The sequence below is a fragment of the Magnolia sinica genome, chromosome 2, assembly GCF_029962835.1.
Source record: "Magnolia sinica isolate HGM2019 chromosome 2, MsV1, whole genome shotgun sequence".
Lineage (NCBI taxonomy): Eukaryota > Viridiplantae > Streptophyta > Magnoliopsida > Magnoliales > Magnoliaceae > Magnolia > Magnolia sinica.
Genome location: NC_080574.1, coordinates 108299674 through 108322347, shown reverse-complemented (window position 1 = coordinate 108322347; position 22674 = coordinate 108299674). Strand labels below are relative to the sequence as shown.

The 22674-nt window shown below is 38.5% G+C and overlaps 1 protein-coding gene across 1 annotated transcript; it reads right to left on the bottom strand.

Annotated features, from left to right (window-relative positions):
* Positions 1-36: 36 nt before the first annotated feature.
* LOC131237361 (calcium-dependent protein kinase 18-like) lies at positions 37-22296 on the bottom strand. Its single transcript, XM_058235078.1, has 12 exons — positions 21680-22296; positions 14789-14919; positions 14493-14534; positions 13848-13959; positions 13139-13217; positions 12813-12982; positions 10175-10301; positions 9423-9538; positions 9194-9301; positions 6602-6664; positions 2422-2595; positions 37-615 (listed from the first exon to the last, which is right to left on the bottom strand). Exons 1-12 carry the CDS (start codon positions 22073-22075, stop codon positions 454-456), a joined length of 1680 nt encoding a protein of 559 aa, XP_058091061.1. The 5' UTR covers positions 22076-22296; the 3' UTR covers positions 37-453.
* Positions 22297-22674: the final 378 nt, after the last annotated feature.

The window sequence follows — 22674 nt, the reverse complement described above, 5'->3', positions numbered from 1 at the left end:
CACAGGTAGGGTATCATGACAGCTAAAGTTCCAAAATGCAATAGGAAAATAACAAATAGAATTACGAAAAATGTTGCATTACACAAACATGAGATGCTACCAGCTCGAAACACCAAATTGGCATTGATAGATGTAGTCACATTACATTTGCCAAGCAAGACGAAAGAGGCCCCTTCAAGCCTAAGGATGTACAGTAGTGTGTGGAAGAACATTTTACCGGAACTGCTCGTCGGTGAAAAGTTGGGAAACCGGGTTCTTCTTGAAGCAACATGGTCTTGATGAGGCCATGCAGATTAACCATTGATTTCCTATTCTTCAGTTGACCACGCAAACATGAAATGAGGTGGGACACAGGAATGGCTGCAATGTAGTCTATGAGATTGCAAAATGAGCATCGGCTTGATCTCCCACAACCCTCTATTTTCTTTTTCTCATCAACCATCTCCATATGGTCTACTTGCTGGAGTTGCGTAAACCGGATGGACTGGGCACGTTGCGTGAGCTCAAGCTTGCAGTTCTCAAAAGCCTGCGGAATTCCGACAAGCTTATCCTCCCATCTTTGTCGATGTCGGCCTCCTCTAGCAGCGGGTCAATGGAGCCCTTCAAACCTGTATGCTGCAAATGACAACAACAAAACCACTCAGACTCTAAGAACCACAATGAAGTTTCCTACCCAATTGAAGTACTCCAAAAATAGCATTTAGAGCAATTTGATGGCTGCTCACTTGCTCTTCTGCCACCGTCCCAGCTTCAAATGGCAAGTGAAATGCACCTCCAGGCTAAAATTAACTTGAAGGACAGTTCGTCCATTGACAATTGAATCAAGTATAGTAGGTTTCCAAATACACCATAATGTTATAATGTTTTTATAAGACCTAGATAATTCTCATCGAAAACCATCTCGGATGAATCAGGAGAGTGTGCACTCTGTTTTACTCATATGGGATATTATTGGGTGAGGGTGTACTGTAATTAGGTGGTCCTCTTGTGCACCATGCATTTCTGTTTTAGGGTTTTTATATAAAATGATAGTTTGGGTTTGTAATCTTAACTTGCAATTGTAATCAACCTTAGATAGTATGGGTTTGAAATCTTGACTAGTAATTGTAATCAACCTAAGTAATAGACTATTAGATAGTGCTTGAATTTAATCAAACAATGCAATAGTCTATTACATTGTAGTACCAGTGGGAGTCTTCTGCTCTCATTGCCGGTCCCAGGCTAGGATAAAGGAGGGTTGCGTCAGGTTGGCAGACTGTGTCAACCTTATACCATAACTTCCATCATGAATCCAAACCCTATGACATTATGGCCAAACAGGATTCATGTAGGCAACCCCAATTAATTGGGATAAGGCTTAGATTATGATGAATGCTGTTTGTTAGAATTAGCTTCTTTACACGGCCCTTTTTTCCAGAGTTTATCTTTTCTTCTTCTTTCTTCTCCACCATGTGATTGATTCAGTGTCCATCCTACATATGGATACCACAGTTTCTTTCTTCTTTTTTTTGGGAAAGATGGTGCAATTTTTATTAGGGCCAGAGGCGGAGAAACAGAAATACCACAGGTTTCTTAACCAGGAAGCTTTTCAAATGGGGATTATCAAGTCCCAAGTCTTAGGAAATGTTGCACTGGATTCTGTACAACGTGAGGTGCATGGTATTGTGATCAAGACTGTTTATCTGACGGGCAGAATGTTAATGGAGGATGCCCCAGAAATCTCCAAAATTGGAAGATCCTAATCCTTCAATCAACTGCCTATACATCAATGGTTACGAACAAAGTACATCTAAGGTCCACATTCAACAGAAACAGGCAAGAGATACAGGAGTTAGGATCTTGAAACACAGGAGAGCTTTTAGTAGCCTTCATCAATGGTGGGGGTCATCAGTGCAACTGTCTGGAAATCTGAACATGGGCTCCAGTACACATACAAACTACAAGCTCATGTGACTCTGCAAACTAGACATTTGCTGAGGTGAAAGACTAATAATTCCTCTTTTAAACATACACAAATTGATGAGCTTGTGCAGTTGGGACTGAAGAACATCCAGGGTGGGTCGTACCATGGGGCCCACATGCCGAGATGGTCAAATAATGGGAATCATCCATCTTCCGGGTGATAGAATGGATAGAACAAATTGATCTCATTGAATGAATAACTCCGACCATAGATGTTTACATTTAAGTGCAGGTAATAGAAAATTTCAGTGGTTCATATTCAATTCCACAAATCAATGGTCAAGACCATCCTTTCAGTATGATCAATCTACTCGCCCATCCACAATAACTGCCATAATATGGACAATTTAATCATCCAACCATCTCTATATGGGTCCCATAGGTCAAGACATCCTGGTGAGCTGAGAAGCAACTCCTGTGAAACAATGTCTAAGGCAATTATAACGTTTTGGAAAGTACCATCCTTAATTCATCGGGTGTGATGTATCCATCTCTATCAACATCAAACTTCTCAAAAGCCGCTTGAGAGCGTTGGTGCCACTTCTCAGAGTCATGTTCCTCCAATTGATGCACATGCAAAGTTGCCGCCACAAACTCAGTGAAGTCCACCAAGCCATCCGTGTTGCTATCAATCTGCCACAACGAACCAGATACTATTGTAAATTTTCATAATCTCTAACTCCCTGCCAAGTAACTTTAATTACAATCAGCATGCAATGATCATTACAACACAACTCATCTGATATATTTGCACTTCAATTGTATTTCTGATTGGGGACATTCAGAATATCCACGTGAGCTTGTTTGGTGCCCACTGCGAATAGGTGTGTGCACTTACAAACATAGGTACATCACACTTTGTTGCATATGCATGTATGTATGTATGTGCGAACTATGTGGAGATCCAATTCCCCTTTAACAACAAACAGGGAACTTGTTGTGACCAAGTTTGTACATGTAGGGCCCATGATTGATTAATTCAAGCCAATGATCAGATGGCCCCCACCACGGATGGACCACGCCCCCAAATTGGTTTATACAAGCCATCGAATGTTCGGTCTTTTCTCCATTGGTTGAGGATTGTTGGTGCATTTCTTCTTAATCATGCATTTGCATGCCAACAATGGAAAGGTTAGGTTGGATCAATTGAGGAGATTAACTGGGCATGGTCCACCCATGATGGAGCTCATCAGATCAATGGCTGGGATAACCAACAATAGCCCCACATATACAAACTCAGTGCACAACAGGGAAGTTCCTCGTTTGTCATAAAACTCGACATCCACACACACACAGCAGCTTGCATAAACCAACGCACAAAACAGACCCATGCACACATGTGCGTGCACATACATACCAAAAATGTATATACGCAAATGGATATATTAGATCAATGGTTTGGATAAACTAACAATGGCTTCACATGTACAAACTGAGGGCACAACAGGTAAGTTCCTTGTATGTCACAAACAGGGAACTCAAGGCGTTTACCTCGAAAATGCATTTACGTTTCCACAGCAATGCTTGCATTTCCTCCTTAGAATCTAGTGAATGGATCTCCATTTCCATAGAGGAAATGCAACAGCATTAACTAATACCCATTCATATCTCAGAAACAAGCACTGACTTCAGCGATTCTATATCAGTCGTCCTTTCATCTCCTCCACTTCATACACATCCACTGTTGACCGCCATTATCATTCAAAAGGGAAAATGCTGCAAGGAGCCAACCACCCCACTGCTCAGGTAAGCCCCTCACTCCTTTGCTTTAGGGCCAAGGGGGTTTCTGTGATGTTTCTTATTTATTTGGAAAATGTATTAACAGCAGTTATTAAAACTTGCAGACTTAAGAACATGTTGCCTCTGTTGTTTTATGTGATCATCACGTACCACTCAAACTGAATGGGAAATTTTATAGAATAACTATAAAACCAGCCATGCTTTATGGGACAGAATGTTGGGCAGTTAAGGAATAACATGCTCATAGGATTAATGTAGCTGAAATGAGGATGTTAAAATGGATGAGTGGCAAGACACGAAGGATAGAACTAGAAATGACTGCATTCAGGGAACTTGGAAGTAGCACCAATAGGTAATAAGGTGGGGGAAAGTAGACTTAGATGGTTTGGTCAATGTGCAACGGAGACCAGGAATCATGCCGGTTAGGAGTCAGTACAAGTTGAAGGCTCTAAACGGGCAAGGGGAAGGCCCAAAAGGATGCAGGAAGAGGTAGTAAAAAAGACTTCATGACCTATAGTCTAACTGAAGTTATGGCCCTTAATAGAGTGGAATGGCGTGACAGTATTCATGTAGCTGGCCCCAATTTTATTTTATTTTTAAATGATTCAGTGTTTCTTTCTTTCCTTGAACAAGAAAATATGTCAAACTTCATTTCAATGGAACAAAACTCGATCAACTCTGTAGCTGTGCAAAAAGTCATATTTTGCCCATTAAAAGACAGAAGCTTGAATCTTTGCATGTGGATGTAGATTCCGAAAGCACTATCACACTAAGGCCTATTCTGGAAATTCTATCACCCTGAAAATTTTAACCATTATCCACAATTCGACTGCATGCAAACTCTCTAGTTAGGGATGGCAATGACCCTAGCCCGGCCCTAGATCACTGAGCCCTGGCCCAGGCCCTAATCAGGCTAAAAAACCCCCAGCCCTAACCCTAAGGGCCAGCCAGGCTCACACTTGACCTGAGACTGCATAACCTAAACCCACGAAGACAGCATTTTTGTGTTTTTTTTCCAGAGGTTATTTCGGTTTGCTAATTCCACGCAAGTGTAGAGCCATGCACATCCACATGCAGATAGATGTGCAAATACGAAACACGAGTGTGATGTCTAAGCTTTCCATAAGGTTGGAAATAATGATTAGATATTTGACCTAGTAAATCAAACAGTTTCACACTTACAGTGTGCCACACAGTAAATTGACGATTCCAATTTTCTTTGCTAGCCATTCATTTATTTTGATATGCTTTGGACCACCTAGGGTGTGAAATTGTCTAATTTTTCTTCCAAAATATCTAAACAGTGTATTTCACCTATTAAATGGAAAGCTTAGATCTCCCACACATGTCAAATTGTGACAATGTGCCTACGTGTGGATGTGTACGGCTCCCACACACATGTGGAATTAGCAAACTCCTGCATTTTTTTTCTCCAAATAGTAATACGAAGAGGCTGGTTCCTCTAAAGTCCTAAGTGTCTTATTCTGTAGGTGTTGCAAGTATGGCCACCAGGTTGTGCATATGACATCTAACACATCCATCAAGGTCAGTGCGCGATGAAAGTTGGATGCTTCAAAAATCAGGCCAATCAACCATCAAGCGGGTTGCCATCTGAATTTGGAGGTTTGTGGATGGTTGTCCATTGTTTTCTACAGTGGGTCCTACCACTGTGTATATGCCATCTAACAGTGAATTACTGAGCCCCACCACAATGATGGGATTTCCCAAAAATCAGGCTTATAAAATAATTAGGTGGGCCACACCATAGAAAACAATTGACAACCATTTAAAAAACTCCAAATTCACATGGTAGCCCATGTGATGGTTGGATCAGCCTGATTTTTTGGGCATCCAACTCTCATGGTAGGGTGATTCTGTTGGACAAGCTGGCTGCATTACATGATTTGTGGGACCCACGTGCAACACTAGTAGAATAAACTTCTAACAAGCACTTGTAGGGGAACTGGCCTCTATATTGAATGCCCTCATTGACTCACCCATTTTGACAGTGTGTGTGCATGTATGTGTGTGTGTGTCACTCTACATTACCAAAAGAGTAAAAGAAAACACTTTGATACTCTGGCAGAGTGTGATGGATGATATGCAAGCAGTTAGAAATTAATATTGCACACATGGCATCAAATGGAACCATCTAGATTATTAATACCAGTTTAGATGTACCATAAACCAAAAATTATGCTTATTTGATCTACTAACTATCAGATTGGTGGACACTTATTGGATGGTTAAAACTGAAAAATATCCAATGGTATTATTTCAACAAACAAGGTCTATGAACTAGGGGTCAGGATTGTTCAACCAATCTGATTTTTGGAGGGTAGGTTATCGAGAGTGGTTTCCACAGTTTATTCAGTTTAACTTAAGTTAATATATGCTGGCTTTGGCCTTTTTATATTATATCATCATTGTTCCAAAAAAAAAAAAAAATGCCATGTGTACCATTTCTAAGTGCCTGTGTATCAAACATCATATGCAGCCGGAGCATCCAAATAACTCTCTATGAAATTCAATACAGTATACAGTAGGGGAGTTACCAAGGAAAAAGGAGAATACGATCAGGCAGGCTAGGCTGGGCTATTCATAATTGGCCTTGGCCAGGCCCAGCTGGACACTGGGCCTAGATTGCAACCCATGGTCCTGCCCTCGGACCAAATTTAGGGCTGCTGGCCCGGCCCTACAGGGGCACGCTGCCTGGGCCCATTTCCATCCCTATTTCTAGTAGTACAAACAAGTCGAAGGTGGTGACCTTAACTGTGGAACCATGGAAAAAGACACTTATGAAGTAGCCAAAGAATATGTAATATTGAAAACATGGAATCACACCAAGGAGGACATATTGTATAGAACTGAGATGAAAATGAGGGGAATATCGGCTTACGGCTTGAAGAATCTCCAAAACACGTGCCTCTCTCATTCTCCAAGGAAGATCTTTGGCAAGGGCCTGCACAGTGACCAACAAAAATATGACGATAATAAAAGGACAAATGTGACCTCCACGATATGAACTAATGTTAAAGAACATTAATCTGTACTTGAAAGAAACTGATTATATACCAATAGTGTAAAATACATAATGGTATAGAGTACTAGATTAATGACCAGCAGTAGAATGCCTATTAATCTCTACGTTTTTTGCAAAAGATTCCAACAAGAATGCTAGACTACCATCAAATCTATATCTTCTATCTATGATTTACATCTAAATATATAATAAAGAATTAATTACAAATCATCCAATACTCCATTCTAACAAAGAAGCATTCGCTAGTGCTGTTTTTGGAGAGATTGTTTCTGAGCTCGAGCCATAAACAAAAGCAGGTGAGGATTTTTTTTTCTTTGTTTATGCATCACAAAACCAAAAACTTGTAGCAGCGAATGAGAAACCTTAAATATTCAAATTAAGTAATTTTCTGTGGTAGATGTTCATGGTGTTTTAAAGGTTCAGTACCAAACATTTGTTTGTTAGAATCAAAAAGTAAGAGCAGGTTCAAATGTTCATTTGTGTTTGAGGCTATAACATGCAACACTATTCCTGTACTGTGGGAAAAGCATGAGACAGACGACTGTTGTCAGAGAGCTGAAAGAACATCTCGAAAGGTGGTGACAAGTGTTCTAGGCATCTGTAATTCTGCTCCAAGATGACAGAAAAACATTTCACAAGGTGGTGTTCGGTATTGTAAGTTCTGTCATTATGCTGAAAGACACTGAAATAACATCTCACAAGGTGGTGTCAACGTTTTAATTCTTCAAAAACTCAATGGGCATATTTCAAAAAATGCTAGAGTATTTGAACCATCCAACCACTTTCATAATTGCTCCAAAAACTCCTCTCCCGGCAAGCTTGCTAGACTAGGGAATGTTCCGTCATTACTTCGCCCATATTGACAATAGGCCAGCAAGCATGGATAGATGCTATAAAATCTTCCCTTTTAGCGGTGGCAAGCTTCATGCCACTTCAAGAAGAAAGACGCAATCGATCAAGCCATCACCCAATAGATGTTGAACAGATCAAGAACTTCACCAGACACATGACACAACCTCTAGGGTTTTACGTTATAAATCATCTAACAGAAAATTTGTGGAAAGGGCCCTTCTAAATTGAGATATCAAGATCACCCCTCAATTTTTCTAGCTCTAATAGAACATATCAGCCAAGGTGTTCCGTAACGGTAGCGGTGGCCGTAACGGCCACCACCAGTACCATTATGATACGGGCCGTAACGGCTGTCACAGCCCCCTGTATCGGTCGTTACAGCCATTTTCTATTTTTTGAACAATGTTCTTCCTGGACCGTTATGGGGCCGTTACAAGACCGTTACAGCATGTTTTTCTGTAACGGCCGTTACGGCCGTTTCGACCCAGTAATGCATAACGGTTATGACCATTACCGTTACGTAACCGATTTTGAATACCATGATAGCAGCCAACCCAAATGGCTGGGAGAAAGGCCAAGCAGATGATGATGAGCCCAGTAAGGGACACCACAATTCTCTACAACCATATTGAAAATATTTTATATTTTTAGTTGAACGCCACTTGATTCAAAGTTCCATCTTTAGTTAGAACTTAGAACACATGCTATCCCACCTTGAGCCCCAACACAAGAAAACCTGTCATCTAACTAAAGGCCTTTCCATTACTTCTGCCCTCTTCTATTGAAAATAATAATAATAATAATGGATCTATAAGAAATACAAGATCTATTTTGTTTTTTTTTTAGTCTTCTTCTTTTTTTTTCTTTTTTTAATGATTAATAGAGTCATATTTTCTTCCATTTTATTTGCAAAAACATGGACCAACCAGTGAAGGTTTAGCCCTTGCACGCAGTATTGTATGATAGCAAAAATAGTATAAATCGAGTCATCTTAACTGTGGGCTCACTCTTTCGCAGAACGGGTAAACGATGGTTCAAGTTCATGCATAATCTATCCACACAGACTACTTACGTCAGTCAGTAACTAAAGATCCAAAATTGGTAGGAAAAGGTGAAAAAGTTGGAAACAAAGCTTAGCTTTCAACATATTGGCAAACAATGGTTCAAGCTTCATGCCTAAGTGATCCACATAGACTACTTTCATAATTTTATCAGCCAGTACCTAAAGATCCAAGTTTGATATAACATGGCGAAAAGTTGGAAACATTTCTGCCAAAGCTAGGCTTTTAAATATGATGAGAACTTCAGTAATAGAATATCTTTTCAGATTTTAAGGCTCCTTAATGAATCTGTTCATAACGTGCCTAGATCTATGGTTTGATCAAATAAATATGTTTCCAAACATTACATGATGCAATGCTACACCAAGCATATAATGACTAAAAAAAAAACAAAATGAATAATCAACCTTGGAAACAGAAAAGGAGAATACCCCAAAGTGCATGCTGCACCGAAAGCACCATAGAAAAATAAATTAATAATTTCATAAGTACTATTAAATTTGCATCCATATTAAGAATATGAAGAAAGACATACTTGTCTCATTTCTTCAAGACTAATTGATCCATTTTTATCCACATCAATTGCATCAAACTGATCGCGGATATCAGCCAACTCCTCTTCATTTAGTGTACTTGCTAATGCCTTAAAAAGATCGAGAAACAACCAAATCAGAATCCTTCTGAACTATCTGAAAGAAGTCATGGTAACAAGAAATATTTTCTTTTTTCTTCCAAAGGATTTCAACCAAAAGACAATTTCTTACCCTAAGAGCAAATTGTTTCAAACGGCTGTATTTCACAAATTGACGCATGTTGGATAGAACAGATATATCCACAGGGATCTCTGATGCATCTCCCCCTTCTCTCACCCATGGATGTGCTGGAAGAAAGAATATTGATCAGAAGATATTTCCAATCAACTTACAAGTAAAACTGAAAGAAAGAAAATACAGCCATCAACCCATCCAACCATATAGTTCAGATCAAATAGATAAGAAGTTTGATAAGCACACATTCCTGACACCATGGTATGGTGTCAGCAAAAGGAATAGATAATTCGAGGCTATAAACTTCTTAGTAAATTTGTTAATCTAAGAAGTAAGAGAAGATGTTTTCAAGTCATTCAACCTGTAAAATCATCATCTAAGCCTTATTCCAACTAATTGGGGTCAGCTATAGGAATTCTGTTCCATCATTCCACTTTATCGAGGACCATATCCTCAGTTAAACCATAGGTCATCAGATCTTTTTCTTACTATCCCCACATACATCCTTTGGGGCCTTCCTCTTGCCCTTTTAGAGCCTTCAACTTGAACCAGTTCAATCCTTCTGAACGGCACAGCTCTTGGTCGCCGTTGCACATGGCCAAACCATCTAAGCCTACTTTTCCTCATCTTATAACTATTCGTGCTACCCCTAAGTTCCCTTTGTACCCTATCTACTTTAAATCATACAACTGTCCAGAGACATGTCTACTAAATGCTATTTAATCCTTTTGATGCAACTAGATACATACACAAGGCTTGAGCTGCAGTCAGTCTCACACGAGGATCCTTCACTAATAACTTCTTAACAAAATCTTTAGCACTGTTGCTTATGCTTGGCCAGGGCTTGCGGCGAAAATCAGGCTTGTTTTTTAAAACCTGCAACACAAACAAAACCATGCATGTTACTATTACTGTTGCATAGTATAATTCCATAAAATTAATCAACAGCTCTGATTGTATATGCTAAACTAGAACATATTAACCATGAAGCTCATATGTTGACAAAAGATATTGAAACCAAGATTTCCAAAAGATTCTGAACCAAAAAATGGCAACGACAATGCTAAAGAAATGCTAAGATTATGAAGCAATCAAGTGGATGATTAGTTTGCAAGACTACATGAGGTTTCAAGTTTTTTTTTTTTTTTAAGGCTAGGAACAGGAGAAACCTGCAATTAAGAAAGAATATGAAGACCAACACTTGGAATTAAAAAGTTTCACCTGCCAAATAGTAAATTATATATTTTGTCTCTGAGGGTGTCCTATCAGAGAAAGCCTTCCATATGAGGTGCTAGCTTCCAGTGTTTCAGATCCAGCAACCACGGCACACTCAAGATAAGGGGCAACGTCTTCAGTGTCAAGGTGGATATCAATCAAAAGGCATGTGCCTCAAGCATCATGGCACTTTGCATCCTATGGTTCAGGTCTTCGGGTTTTTCTTTTCCATTATTTCTTATTTTTTGCCAACAATATCCCCAACACAACCTCATGAAACACTTGCGTGTATGTGCACCACTTCAAGAAGGTGTTAAATCCGAGCTTCAGCTTAGAGAAAAAGTTCAATTAAAAAAAGGAAAAACAAATTGTTTCAGATTAGTTTAGGATGGGCAGTTCAAATTGATTTTATGTGAATTTCACACGCGCCTAAAGTGACATAGCCCACATAGGGCCCAAAATGTTTACAGAAGTGATCTCTGGAAGGATCGGAATTGTAACACTCATTGGGTTAGGGTGTGTGGTACTGTGCGCCTGCCAGATTGAAATATGTGTGGAATGCACAGGCCCCACACCATGTGACTTCAGCTGGTGGACTTCCAAACCTTGACAATTTCGCAACAAAAGGCATCTGAAGATTCTGGACACCTTGATCATGATCGGCATCACCATGGTCAAGAAACTAGTCCATGGACATGAGAACATCTTGATTAGAGATTGGTTGGACTAGCGCAGACCCACAACCATGGGACCCACGCACACTAGCTGAACATTCTTTTCTGGAGTATTTCCTTTTTAGTCTTTTTTTTTCCCTTTTTGTTGAACTTCAATTAATAAGAGCTTGATTGTTACATAGAGAGTTAGCATTATGACAAGGAGAGTAACAAATCTTTAAAAGACCCAAGTCGAAGTAGGTTAGGGGATGTAGGTTTTGGGATGACTATTTGTATCAATTGATGAATTAAGAAACTAAGACTTGTGTCAGAATTTACTGCAAAGGGAACGCCCCTATTGCGTGCTCATTGGATTGTAAAGATTGTTGCTGAGATTGCTTGCCAATCTCACCACCAAATCTATCCAGTTGCGCATAGATCTTCATTGAGTTGCTCACAGATCTTCACATGTTTCTTCCCGGTTTCCCTCCTATGGGAGTTTTCTCATTCATTAGCACATTTCCGACCAGATCAACACTTTGACCCATTCAGAGGCTGCATAATTTTGTATTAGGACTTAAGTTTCTGCACTAACAGTACCAGAGTTGAAGTTCATGAAGCTATTTGATTCGATTGTTGAACCACACTTCATAGGATGAGGATGCAGTATATCAAGCGCAGGGTGCAACAGACACAGGACCAGTAGCCGATTCCATAGGAAAAAAGCTCAGCACAAAGGCAGGCAGATGCTTTAACCTTGCACGTAGCACAACTGAAGACTCAGAAGCATGTGTTGTTGATCATGAGGATGAGAATGAATCCAACAGTCCGCAACATAACTGTGTCACGCTGAGGAATGCACATGCTCGAGAAGAGTATTTCAGCCCCTTTCATGATCAAGCTCCACGACAGATGCCACATAATGGGAATTATCCCACAAAAGTATTTTCAGATCTAACAAGAAATTTTGCAATCAACATCAAGGTTCCTAATGGGGACGTGGCTTAGAGAATGAAGGGACAAAATAGAACATAGCATGCACATGAAAACAGGAACTTCAGCTTATTTCCAACTCAAACATGTGGCACAAAAGAAAGTAAACATGAAAATGTTTTTTAACCATGTGAATAAGAAAGCAGAGAATGAAGGGACAAAATAGAACATAGCATGCACATGAAAACAGGAACTTCAGCTTATTTCCAACTCAAACATGTGGCACAAAAGAAAGTAAACATGAAAATGTTTTTTAACCATGTGAATAAGAAAGCCTAAGGCCCTGTTTGGTAGACACCAATAATTAGTTCATCTCATTTTAGTTAAAGATAGTTATGTAATAGAGATCTCGAGGTCTAAGATATAATGAGTTCATCTCATTTTAGCTAACAGATATTATGCATTAGAGATTGATCTCTAGTACATAACTACTGTTAACTAAAATGGGATGAACTCATTTTTAGGCGCCTACCAAACTGGGAGTACAAGTCGGTGCGTTTTAACTGGAAATCAGAATATACCACACCTCCTTGAATATTCCATCCTCTGTTTTGTCCCAAAAGGGACGCCTTCCACAAAGCAAAATGTATGTAATCACACCAATACTCCAAACATCTGATTCGGGGCCAGACCTGCGCTTCAGCACCTCCGGTGCGACATAATAAGCACTACCAACGATATCTTGGAACTTCCTTCCTGCATTATCCCAGTGTTATTTCAACCATCATGCACATAAACAGTGGTTTTAAAAAAATCTATCTCCGAAACATTTCAAATCGTTATATGCACATTTATTTTTGATTAAACTGATGAAGATTTAAGTCAAAAGAACAGAACAGGTTATAGACTGACCTGGCTTTATAAAATCTGACAGACCAAAATCTGTTGCCTTTAACGGTGAATCCTCCTTTGTGGACTTGAAAAGAAAATTCTAAACAGAAAATATATTACATTAGTTTCTTAAATAATAAGCAAAGCGGTTTTGCTACCATTCTTCATGGGGACGTTAGCAATGTCCCCAAAGTTTTTAACAGATGCATGGGAGGACCAATTGTCAATTTGAACAGCTCATTCTTTCACACAATTAGGGACAAACTATTGTGCAAAAATAACACCAATCAGATTATCATAAGCATCCAATAAATAACATGGAAAATAAAGGTATATACAAAATAGGTCCAATCATCATCTTGAACCATCTATTTGATAGATTCCACTTTGTATTGCTTATGATTCGAAGGTAGCATTTTGGTTTGATGATTCTAACCATGCGATCTATGGCTCATTAAAAAAAAAAAAAAAAAAACATACTGTTGTAACAAAATGGCCTTCGCGAGAAGGTTAGATCATCCGATCAGCATGATTTTTGTAATATGGCTTGCTCCCAACGGTACTAATGAATGAACCATCCCGATTGATGATTGGGCATCCCATGGTTCATTTAAATGCCTTGGGAACATTGCTAACGTCCCCATGAAGACATTAGCGAAACCCTAAGCAAAAACTAGGATGACTCCATGAACCAGAAATTAACATCTTCCGACTGTTATCTGACTATTACCTCAGGTTTCATGTCGCGATGTACCAAACCATGTAAGTGACACTGTGCTGCAACTCTGAGCATCTGGCGGACTATTATTGCTGCATCTTTCTCAGTATAACGACTATCCTTTCTGAATAAATAGAACCAGTTCCAGAATCAGTGTGCTGAAAATATTCTTCATAAGATAATATACTCCATGAATAATAACATAAAGCCATCAATGGTATGGTTATCCAAGGAATCAAAACTCACTGAAACTGAGGTGATTCAGTTCATTGGAGAACTAACCGAGACAGAACTCAAACATGTATGTTTCGGCACGAGTCACCATGCAACTGGTTGGTTTCAGCCAAAATCAAGTTTTAAAACATTGGTGCTATCCAAAGTAAACCTAAGATTTTAGAAATCAATTACAGAAAAATAAAATAATAATAATAATAATAATAATAAATAAACAAAACAAAACAAAACAAAGAAAGAAGAGCAATGATAAAAGATACAGCAGATGATCCATTTGAAAAATAAAAAGAAGCAGCAGATGATGAATTAACACATCACACACAATCATGGCCAAAGAAATATCATAACATTAAGGGCAAAGATAAGTGCATTACAGAGATAACAGTCAAAGGAACAGGCACAAGAAGAGTTATGCAGACTTACTTCGCCAGTATGCGGTCCAGCAGTTCACCGCCCTCACACAACCTGATAAAGAAACATATAAGAAATCAGATCACTGCCATCTAGTTTCTATGCTACTATGAAGCCTAAACATAACAGACGTTTGCTATGATGAGGTCCATATTGTAGTCACACTACAAATTGTATATCTTTTATGTGATCAATAAATAAAGTATGAGAGAGAGGGATAATGGAAATGTAAAGAAAGCAAGAAACTGGAGAAGAATCTTCAACAGAATCCAATAAAAGATACCAAAGTTTTGATAAAGGATTCTTACTCCATAACTATATAAACATATGAATCATCTTCAAATGCATTATGGAACTGAACCACATTCTCATGGCCTGTCAAGGCTTGTAGTATCTTGACTTCCCGCTTAACATCCTCGACAGCAATAGGAAGAACCATCTGCCAACAAAATGAAATGCTTCTATAAAACCATTAATAACAAATGCTTCAAAAAATGAGCATTACCAATGCATAACCATTCTTCCAGACCTTCAGGCAACAACATTTCTAGCCATGTTAAGGTAATCATAATATCTACCTTCATTCAACTCAAGAGAGAATATAGTATTCAAAGGGGAAATGGGTGAAAATCAACAGCAACATTTATTGTGAAAAACAGCTGGTAAGTTCAACTCCTGCTCTATCTTTTTTTCATACAATGCCAGAAAAAAAAAAAAAAGAAGTTTAAATAATACAAAAAATGAAAAACTGAATAACTTCTACTTGCAAGCCAGGGCAAGCTACCTTCTCAATTGTTTGAGCAAGTCAGTTACAAGGTATGGGATTTCAAGATGGGTCTCAGGCACAGACACTTCATTGCACACAAAGGGATATCATCTAGCAAAAGCTGTAGCATGTAGTTCTAAAACCACCCTCAATGATGACATTTCTCCAATTTCATTAAGGGAAACAAATGCAAGTTTTCTCCCCCTAATCACCAGCGACCAACAAAATATTGTTCCATCTATAGCTGAACAAAACATCAAGAGAAGCAGTAACAGATTTGGGTGTAAGGTTGTGCAAAACATCTCATAATAAAGCCTTGAAAAGCCTTGAAAGGCCCATATAGGCTAATCTGTGTGTGTGTGTGTGTGTGTGCGCGCGCGAAAAAGAGAGATAAGAAGAAACTTAGGAAGAGATAATCTACAGGGAAAGGAATTCCAAAGACAGAATCTCACAGCTAACAGCTTAAGAGTGAGCATCAACAATCTCATTCTCCTGTCCCCAGCATGGGAAAACAAAACATTTAACCTGGAATCAATGAGGCATATCTTATTATACAAAATTTAGCTTCCATGGCTCATTACCCGTGATATAACACTTGCTGCAATCGCCTTCATTGATCACCACTACTGAGAAATTGCTAGAGAATACTCTCGAAACCTCCCTAAGAACCTTGGCCACAGCCTCACCAGCTTCCCTCACTCAAGGGCCAGAAAAACACGTGGATAACACCCTTGTCATCTCTCAGAACACCCCAAATCAAGCATTTTCCTGGGCTATCCTATCAAGATCCATCAAAGTATATCCTCTAGAACCCACCAGGTGGGCTTCTCGACGGTAAGCAATCAGGTCATCCGACTTATCCCACATGTCACCACGTATGACAATCATCCAATCTCTAAGAACATCAAAAGTAGAGATCACTCTAAATTCTTTTTAATGAAAGTCCCCACTTGATTTTGCTAGATGTCATCCTCTCACCAATCTCACATCGGTAAAAATTCGACTATTTCTCTGTTTCCTTATCTCCCAGAAAAGGGCAACATGAACCATTCCCCACATTATTTGTTCCTCTTCCCTTGAACAGCCTTGAACCCCTAGCTCTTGAAAAGTTCCCTCATCTTATTTTGGAAAACCAGTGAAACTCCAATCACAGTGAATACGTAGGCCAAAAATGTATTTCAAGGCCTCCCTAGTGTAGCATGTGATCATGAAATAATAGGAAAGCTCTCCCTCCTTCCCTGGAACCTCTTAAAACCTAATTTTAGAGCAATAGAGAAATCACAAGTTGCTTGGGCATGAGATGAGATCTTTATGGGAGTTACAAATAGACTTTGGTAATCCCACTGCTCAACACCAAGTCCAACCCTTGGTGCATGGCTACAATAATTGGGAAGTCACTTTTCTCTCCACTAGTGGCCCTCACATTTGTTACTGCTACCTCATACATATTCCTAGTCACGTCAATGTACCCTCTTGAAACTCCTTTCTTTCCCACACCCATTAGATTAACTCTCTAGGGAGTCAGGGACCCTATCATAAGCTTTCACTAAATCAATAAAAACAATGTGGAGATCCTTCCTCCTCTCCCTATATTTCTCCATCAATTGTCTGAGTAGGAAAATAGCTTTAGTGGTAGACCTCCTTGGCATAAAAACAAACGAATTTTCTAATACATCTCATGCTTTAGTCTTTGCTCACTCACTCTTTCCCAAAATTTCATATCATGTTTCATAAGTTTAATACCACAATAATTAGTGTAGGCTATATCTCCTTTATTCTTATAAATAGGTAGCAAGGTACTTTTCCTCCATTCTTCGGACATTTTATTTGATCTTACAATCATATTGAAAAACTTTGTCAATGAAAATAACCCAATATCTCCCATCCACTTTCAAACCTTTATTGGTAGATCATCTAGTCCAAGGGTCTTTCATGTTTTCATCTTTCTCAAGCTTTTTTTAATTAAGATATACTACTATGAAATTATTGATGGACTCAGACGTCATTTGAGTTTATGGTTCCTTCTATCCTTATACTCTTGGAGTGACTACCATTTAACAAGTTCTGAAAATAACTTCTCCATTGTTATTGGTCTCATTGTCCTTAACTAGTACCTGTAATTATAGCTCTTAATGGTACCTTTCCTCTCACTCCTTTTGCAAGTTTGAAGACATCCTTTTCACCTTCTGTCGTCCCCAATCTATTGTAAAGATCATGATAAGCCTTAAGTTTAGCCTCACTTGCTACTTTTTTAGCAATTTTTTTGGCATTTCTATACTTTCAAGATTTTCATTGTATCTAGTCCCTTGCCAGACTTTGAAACATAAATGTTTCCCGTTAATAGCTTTTTGTACATCGCCATTCCACTACAAAGTTTCGTTATATGATTGGCGTTTACCTTTAGATACTCCTAAAACACCTTTTGTCCCTTTCCTAATGTTTTCAACCATCTCATTCCACGTAACATTTACTTCTTCCTTGACATTCTACTTTCCTTCTTCCATCAATTTATTTCTAAGTTACATTGTTTTTTCTCCTTTTAAATTCCACCACCTAATTTTTGGACACCTATTAATTTCATTCCCTTTCTTCCATCTCTTAACGCAAACATACATAACCATTAACCTATGTTACGCAGTCAAACTCTCTCTAGGTATCACTTTGCAATCCTTTCATATTGATCATTTTATCTTCCTAAGTCGAAAGATATCTATTTGGCTTATATATGATTCACTTTTAAAAGTAATTAAATCTTCATTTCTCTTTTTAAAGTATGTGTTTGCTAGAGCTAAGATTGTTTTTTCTTACTATTTATCATATTTTTCCTTTTTTAAAATTAAAAAATTGAAGTATCGTGTAACTTACACTACACGCTATAGAGGATTCGATGCTACGCAACATGCTACCGCTATTTAAAACATTGGGTGGGAGTACCAAGTAATATCCATAGACTTTTCTTTGCATGAGAATTACAAAGTTGACCCCCAGCATCTAAGCACTTTGTTTGACAAAATGGGGAGTGTGCCCAAAACTGATAGCTTTGAATGGTTTGGTAGTTGAGGTTAGGGTGGTTACCAAGAAGTGGCATCAGTTGTTGCAAAGAGGGTATAGATTCTTGTCATGGTGAAGTGCCACTTGGACTATGATTACAACCTTTCAAAAGAATCAGGGGAATAAAAGTGAAAGGTGAGCTCTCATGGTGTTTTTTAAACCCAATTGTGGATCAACATTACTAGAGAACACGCTAAATCTTTTTAGTAGGGATTTTAGATGCTCCCAGCAGCTTCCAAATATCAAGATTCAGAAAGGGATTTCTAACTATGCCATTATGTGTTAACGAAGAGTTATCTAAGCTCCATCTTGGAAGGGTTCTTTTGATTGATACCAAGGCATTTTATCAAATGAAAGAAAAGAAGATACAAAATGCATCAATATAGTGGATAAGAAAAACCAAAAACATATACGAGGCCTTGAAACATGTTCCTTGGCAAGAGGATCAGCCAATTCATTTGTCGCCCATGGAATATGAACAATAAATGCACACGTGGAGGATGTGATATCTTATTAGAGGGAATTACCATGGTTCAATCAACTTGGTTGGCAAGAATGGCAACGAGCGGTGGGGTGCAATACCATTGCAGGGATCATTCACATTTCTATAAAGATCTTTCTTGCACACATTCACATGGAATCTAATCTGTTACTAGTGAACCATCAGGCCCCTCATTAGTCTCCATCATACACAAAACACAAAAACACAAAAACTGCAGTAATCTTTGTAAAGAGACTCTGCAAGGATTCGGCTGTCCTATAATGTTCCTTTAAACCATTAACAGGAGCATACCCAAACTCCCCAAAACTGAGAAAGTCATCTGCTTAACGTATTGTCCACAATAGAACCTACATGCTCAACCTTGCTGTCCCGGTAACCTCATTATTATAGGCCTTGCCTCGGTCCTTTTTTTACCAGATTCTTCAAACTCAAAAGCATTTCATCCCCTCAATTTCATCATAATTTCTGAATAGGTTCCCTTTACCCAAAGCAGGAGCTTCACATCTCAACAACCATCAGCATTCTGTAACAATGTTATTGATCGTCACCAATTGCTCCATAATAATGTCGCATTGTGCCATTACTGGCAAGTAATTTAACCATGAGAGGTATGATCATTCAAGAGTTGATGTTACCCAAATGTGCTGAAAATGGATATACTTCAGGGGTGTGTTTTGGAATACAATGCGCTATCAAATTGAAAGGTGATTAAGCTTAACCAAATTGTATTCCCCTCAGCACGCATGCGCGCACGCCCACACAAAGACTTCGTCATGTTTGAAGGCAACTCTCCTATTGATTAAACTGAAGGAAGTTTGAAGGCTACTTACCTATTGATTAAACTGAACATTCACAGTCCAATTCACTTAAGCATCCAAACGCAGCCCTAATAGAAAATTGAAGGCTACTTTCTCATGTTTGAAGGCTACTTTCATATTGATTAAACTGAACATTCACAGTCCAATTCACTTAAGAATCCAAACGCAGCCCTAATAAATTGAAGACTACTTTCTCATGTTTGAAGTCTACTTAAGAATCCAAACGCATCCCTAATAAATTGAAGGCTACTTTCTCATGTTTGAAGTCTACTTTACCAATGATTAAACTGAAGGAAGTTTGAAGGCTACTTTCCCATTGATTAAACTGAACATTCACAGTCCAATTCACTTAAGCATCCAAACACAGCCCTAATAGAAAATTGAAGGCTACTTTCTCATGTTTGAAGGCTACTGTCCCATTGATTAAACTAAAGGAAGTTTGAAAGCTACTTTCCCATTGATTAAACTAAAGGAAGTTTGAAAGCTACTTTCCTATTGATTAAACTGAATATTCACAGTCCAATTCACTTAAGCATCTAAACGCAGATCTAATTTTAAAATAAAAAATAAAAAATAAAATTTGAAGGCTACTTTCACATGTTTGAAGTCTACTTTCCCATTGATTAAACCGAAGGAAGTTTGAAGGCTACTTTCCTATTGATTAAACTGACCATTCACAGTCCAATTCACTTAAGCATCCAAACGCAGCCCTAATAGGAAATTGAAGGCTACTTTCTCATGTTTGAAGTCTACTTTCCCATTGATTAAACTAAAGAAAGTTTGAAGGCTACTTTCCTATTGATTAAACTGAACATTCACAGTCCAATTCACTTGGCATCCAAACACAGCCCTAATATAAAAAATAATAATTGGAAGGCTACTTTCTCATGTTTGAAGTCTACTTTCCTAGTGATCAAACTAAATGAAGTTTGAAGGCTACTTTCCCATTGATTAAATAGAACATTCACAATCCAATTCACTTAAGCATCCAAACGCAGCCCTAATAGGTAGCCAAAGCTCATTTCTAACGTCTGAATCCTCACTAATATTTAGGTTCTTGACTTAAAACCAAGATGGAAAATGTATACTCTTCTAATGTAAATAAAAGCTAAAAGGTTGAATTTAAACCCAGTAATTAATTTATTATTTCATAAAAAATAATCATGTTTAATATTCAATTTTTCAGGGAGCGAGCAGAAGTTGAAGGAAGCTCTCTCCCACCGCAGCTTGTAAAAGTCCCAAAATTTGAGTGTTAAACGTAAGAAAAATCCATCGTAAGTTCCATTTCCAAAACTGAACAAAAATAAATAAATAAATAAATAAAAATGCTTGGTCCTATTATCTGAAATTCTGCACAAAACCTGATAATTTTAAGTTGTCTAACTAAAGGTCAGGACTAACACAACTTCAAAATCCTACATCTGAAAAAAGATCATATGAAAAATAGCAGAACAACAATCCCGCAACAGATTTCTCTAGCCCTTCCTATTCATGCTAGAAAAACGAGGCAACCAAAATCCTCAAAGAAATCAAGCAAAATGACGCAACAGATTGATCAGAAAAATGCTATCCGAGGGGTGAATCCTCAAAAACATTAAGAAATTGAAAACTTAGAAACGCAATTCAATACAATAATAAACCAAAATCTAAACAAATCTAAAAGAGAAATAGAGAAAGTAGCCATCTCGTTGTGAAATTTTCAAATTCAAAAGCCAACACCGTCCAACACAAAACCCACACCCAATTTCTTCTTCGACAGATCAAATTCCCAAAATCCACCAACAATCACCACATGGTTTGGTTCCAACAAAAGCAGAAAGGAAAAAAAAAAAGAATCAGAAACCAAATTGCCAGAAGACGTCCACCAAAATCCAATCCATCAAAAGAAAACCAATGGAGGGGAAGACACACACACACCCAAAAAGAAGAAGAAGAACAACAACAACAACAAGATGAAATCTTGAAAATTCACATAAATTCCCCACCAAATTGCAGAATTAAAAGATGGGCGACGAAGAAAAAAGATGAAAGAAACATAATTCCCAATTCTCAAAAGAAAAACCTTATTCTTATCTATCCGCTTGACAGCGACACGATCCTTGGTGGCCTTATCAGTGGCAACGAACGTGTAGCCGAACTGACCGTGACCGAGAAGCTTTCCGATCGAATACTTCTTGTCGAAATCCTTATCGTAGCCGAAATCGGTGCGCTTCCCGCAAGGGATGACGCCGCTGGGACGCTTGGAATGCCCCTTATCTTTGGGCTGGTTCTGCTGCTTTAGCTGATGTGAATTCTTCTTATGGTTTTCACGTGGTGGGTTGCCCTGCTTCTTTAGTTGTTGAGCAGTTGAAGTTGTTGTTGTTGTTGTAGAAGGCTTGTTTTCTCTTGGAGTGTGGGAATTGCTATGGGTGTTGCTGGAGGAGCCAGTGACTTTGCGGGTAGAGAAGCAGGCACCCATGATGGAAGGGTGGGAGAAGTGGGAATGAATACCATCAAATGAAATGGGAGTGTGAATAAATTGCAACGAAGAAAAGATGGGAAAAAGGAAGGAAGGGAGGAAGAAGGTTGGTTTTGGGTAAGAGAGAGGAAGAAGAGGAAGCAGGTGGTCAAAGAAGACTTTCTGAAAGAGAGTGGAAGAGAGGGAGGTGTCCAGAGACGCGGATTCAGTAACTTGTACCGAGATCGGCTTCCGAGACCCATCGTGATATATGGCTTATCAACACTCTTCATCCATTTTGCCATGTAATTTTAAAATACAAACCTAAAAACTAAGCCAATCCAAGGCTCAAGTGGACCACACATTGGAGATTAAACGATCGCCGTTAAAATCTTCTTGGGCCTAGCATTTTTTCCCTTCATATACTGTACGTGACCTTATGAACAGTTTGGATTGCAAAGAAACATCATAGTCGGTCCTAAGAAGGCTTCAATGTGGACCACATTTCATATGGTGTGGTCCATTTAAACCTTAGATTTTTTTTTTATTTTTTTTTTAGAGTCTTTTATTTAAGAATACATGGAAAAATAAATAAAGGGTGTTTATAAATTCATAAATCA

What these genes read in the sequence shown, in the direction of transcription:
- LOC131237361 (XM_058235078.1), bottom strand. Translation starts at nt 22,075, where the DNA reads ATGGGTGCCTGCTTCTCTACCCGCAAAGTCACTGGCTCCTCCAGCAAC. An exon ending in ATCGCGACATGAAACCTGAG is followed by an intron (nt 13,218 to 13,847) that starts GTAATAGTCAGA and finishes TTTTCTGTTTAG; the next exon opens with AATTTTCTTTTCAAGTCCAC. An exon ending in TGAAACAATTTGCTCTTAGG is followed by an intron (nt 9,302 to 9,422) that starts GTAAGAAATTGT and finishes GATCTTTTTAAG; the next exon opens with GCATTAGCAAGTACACTAAA.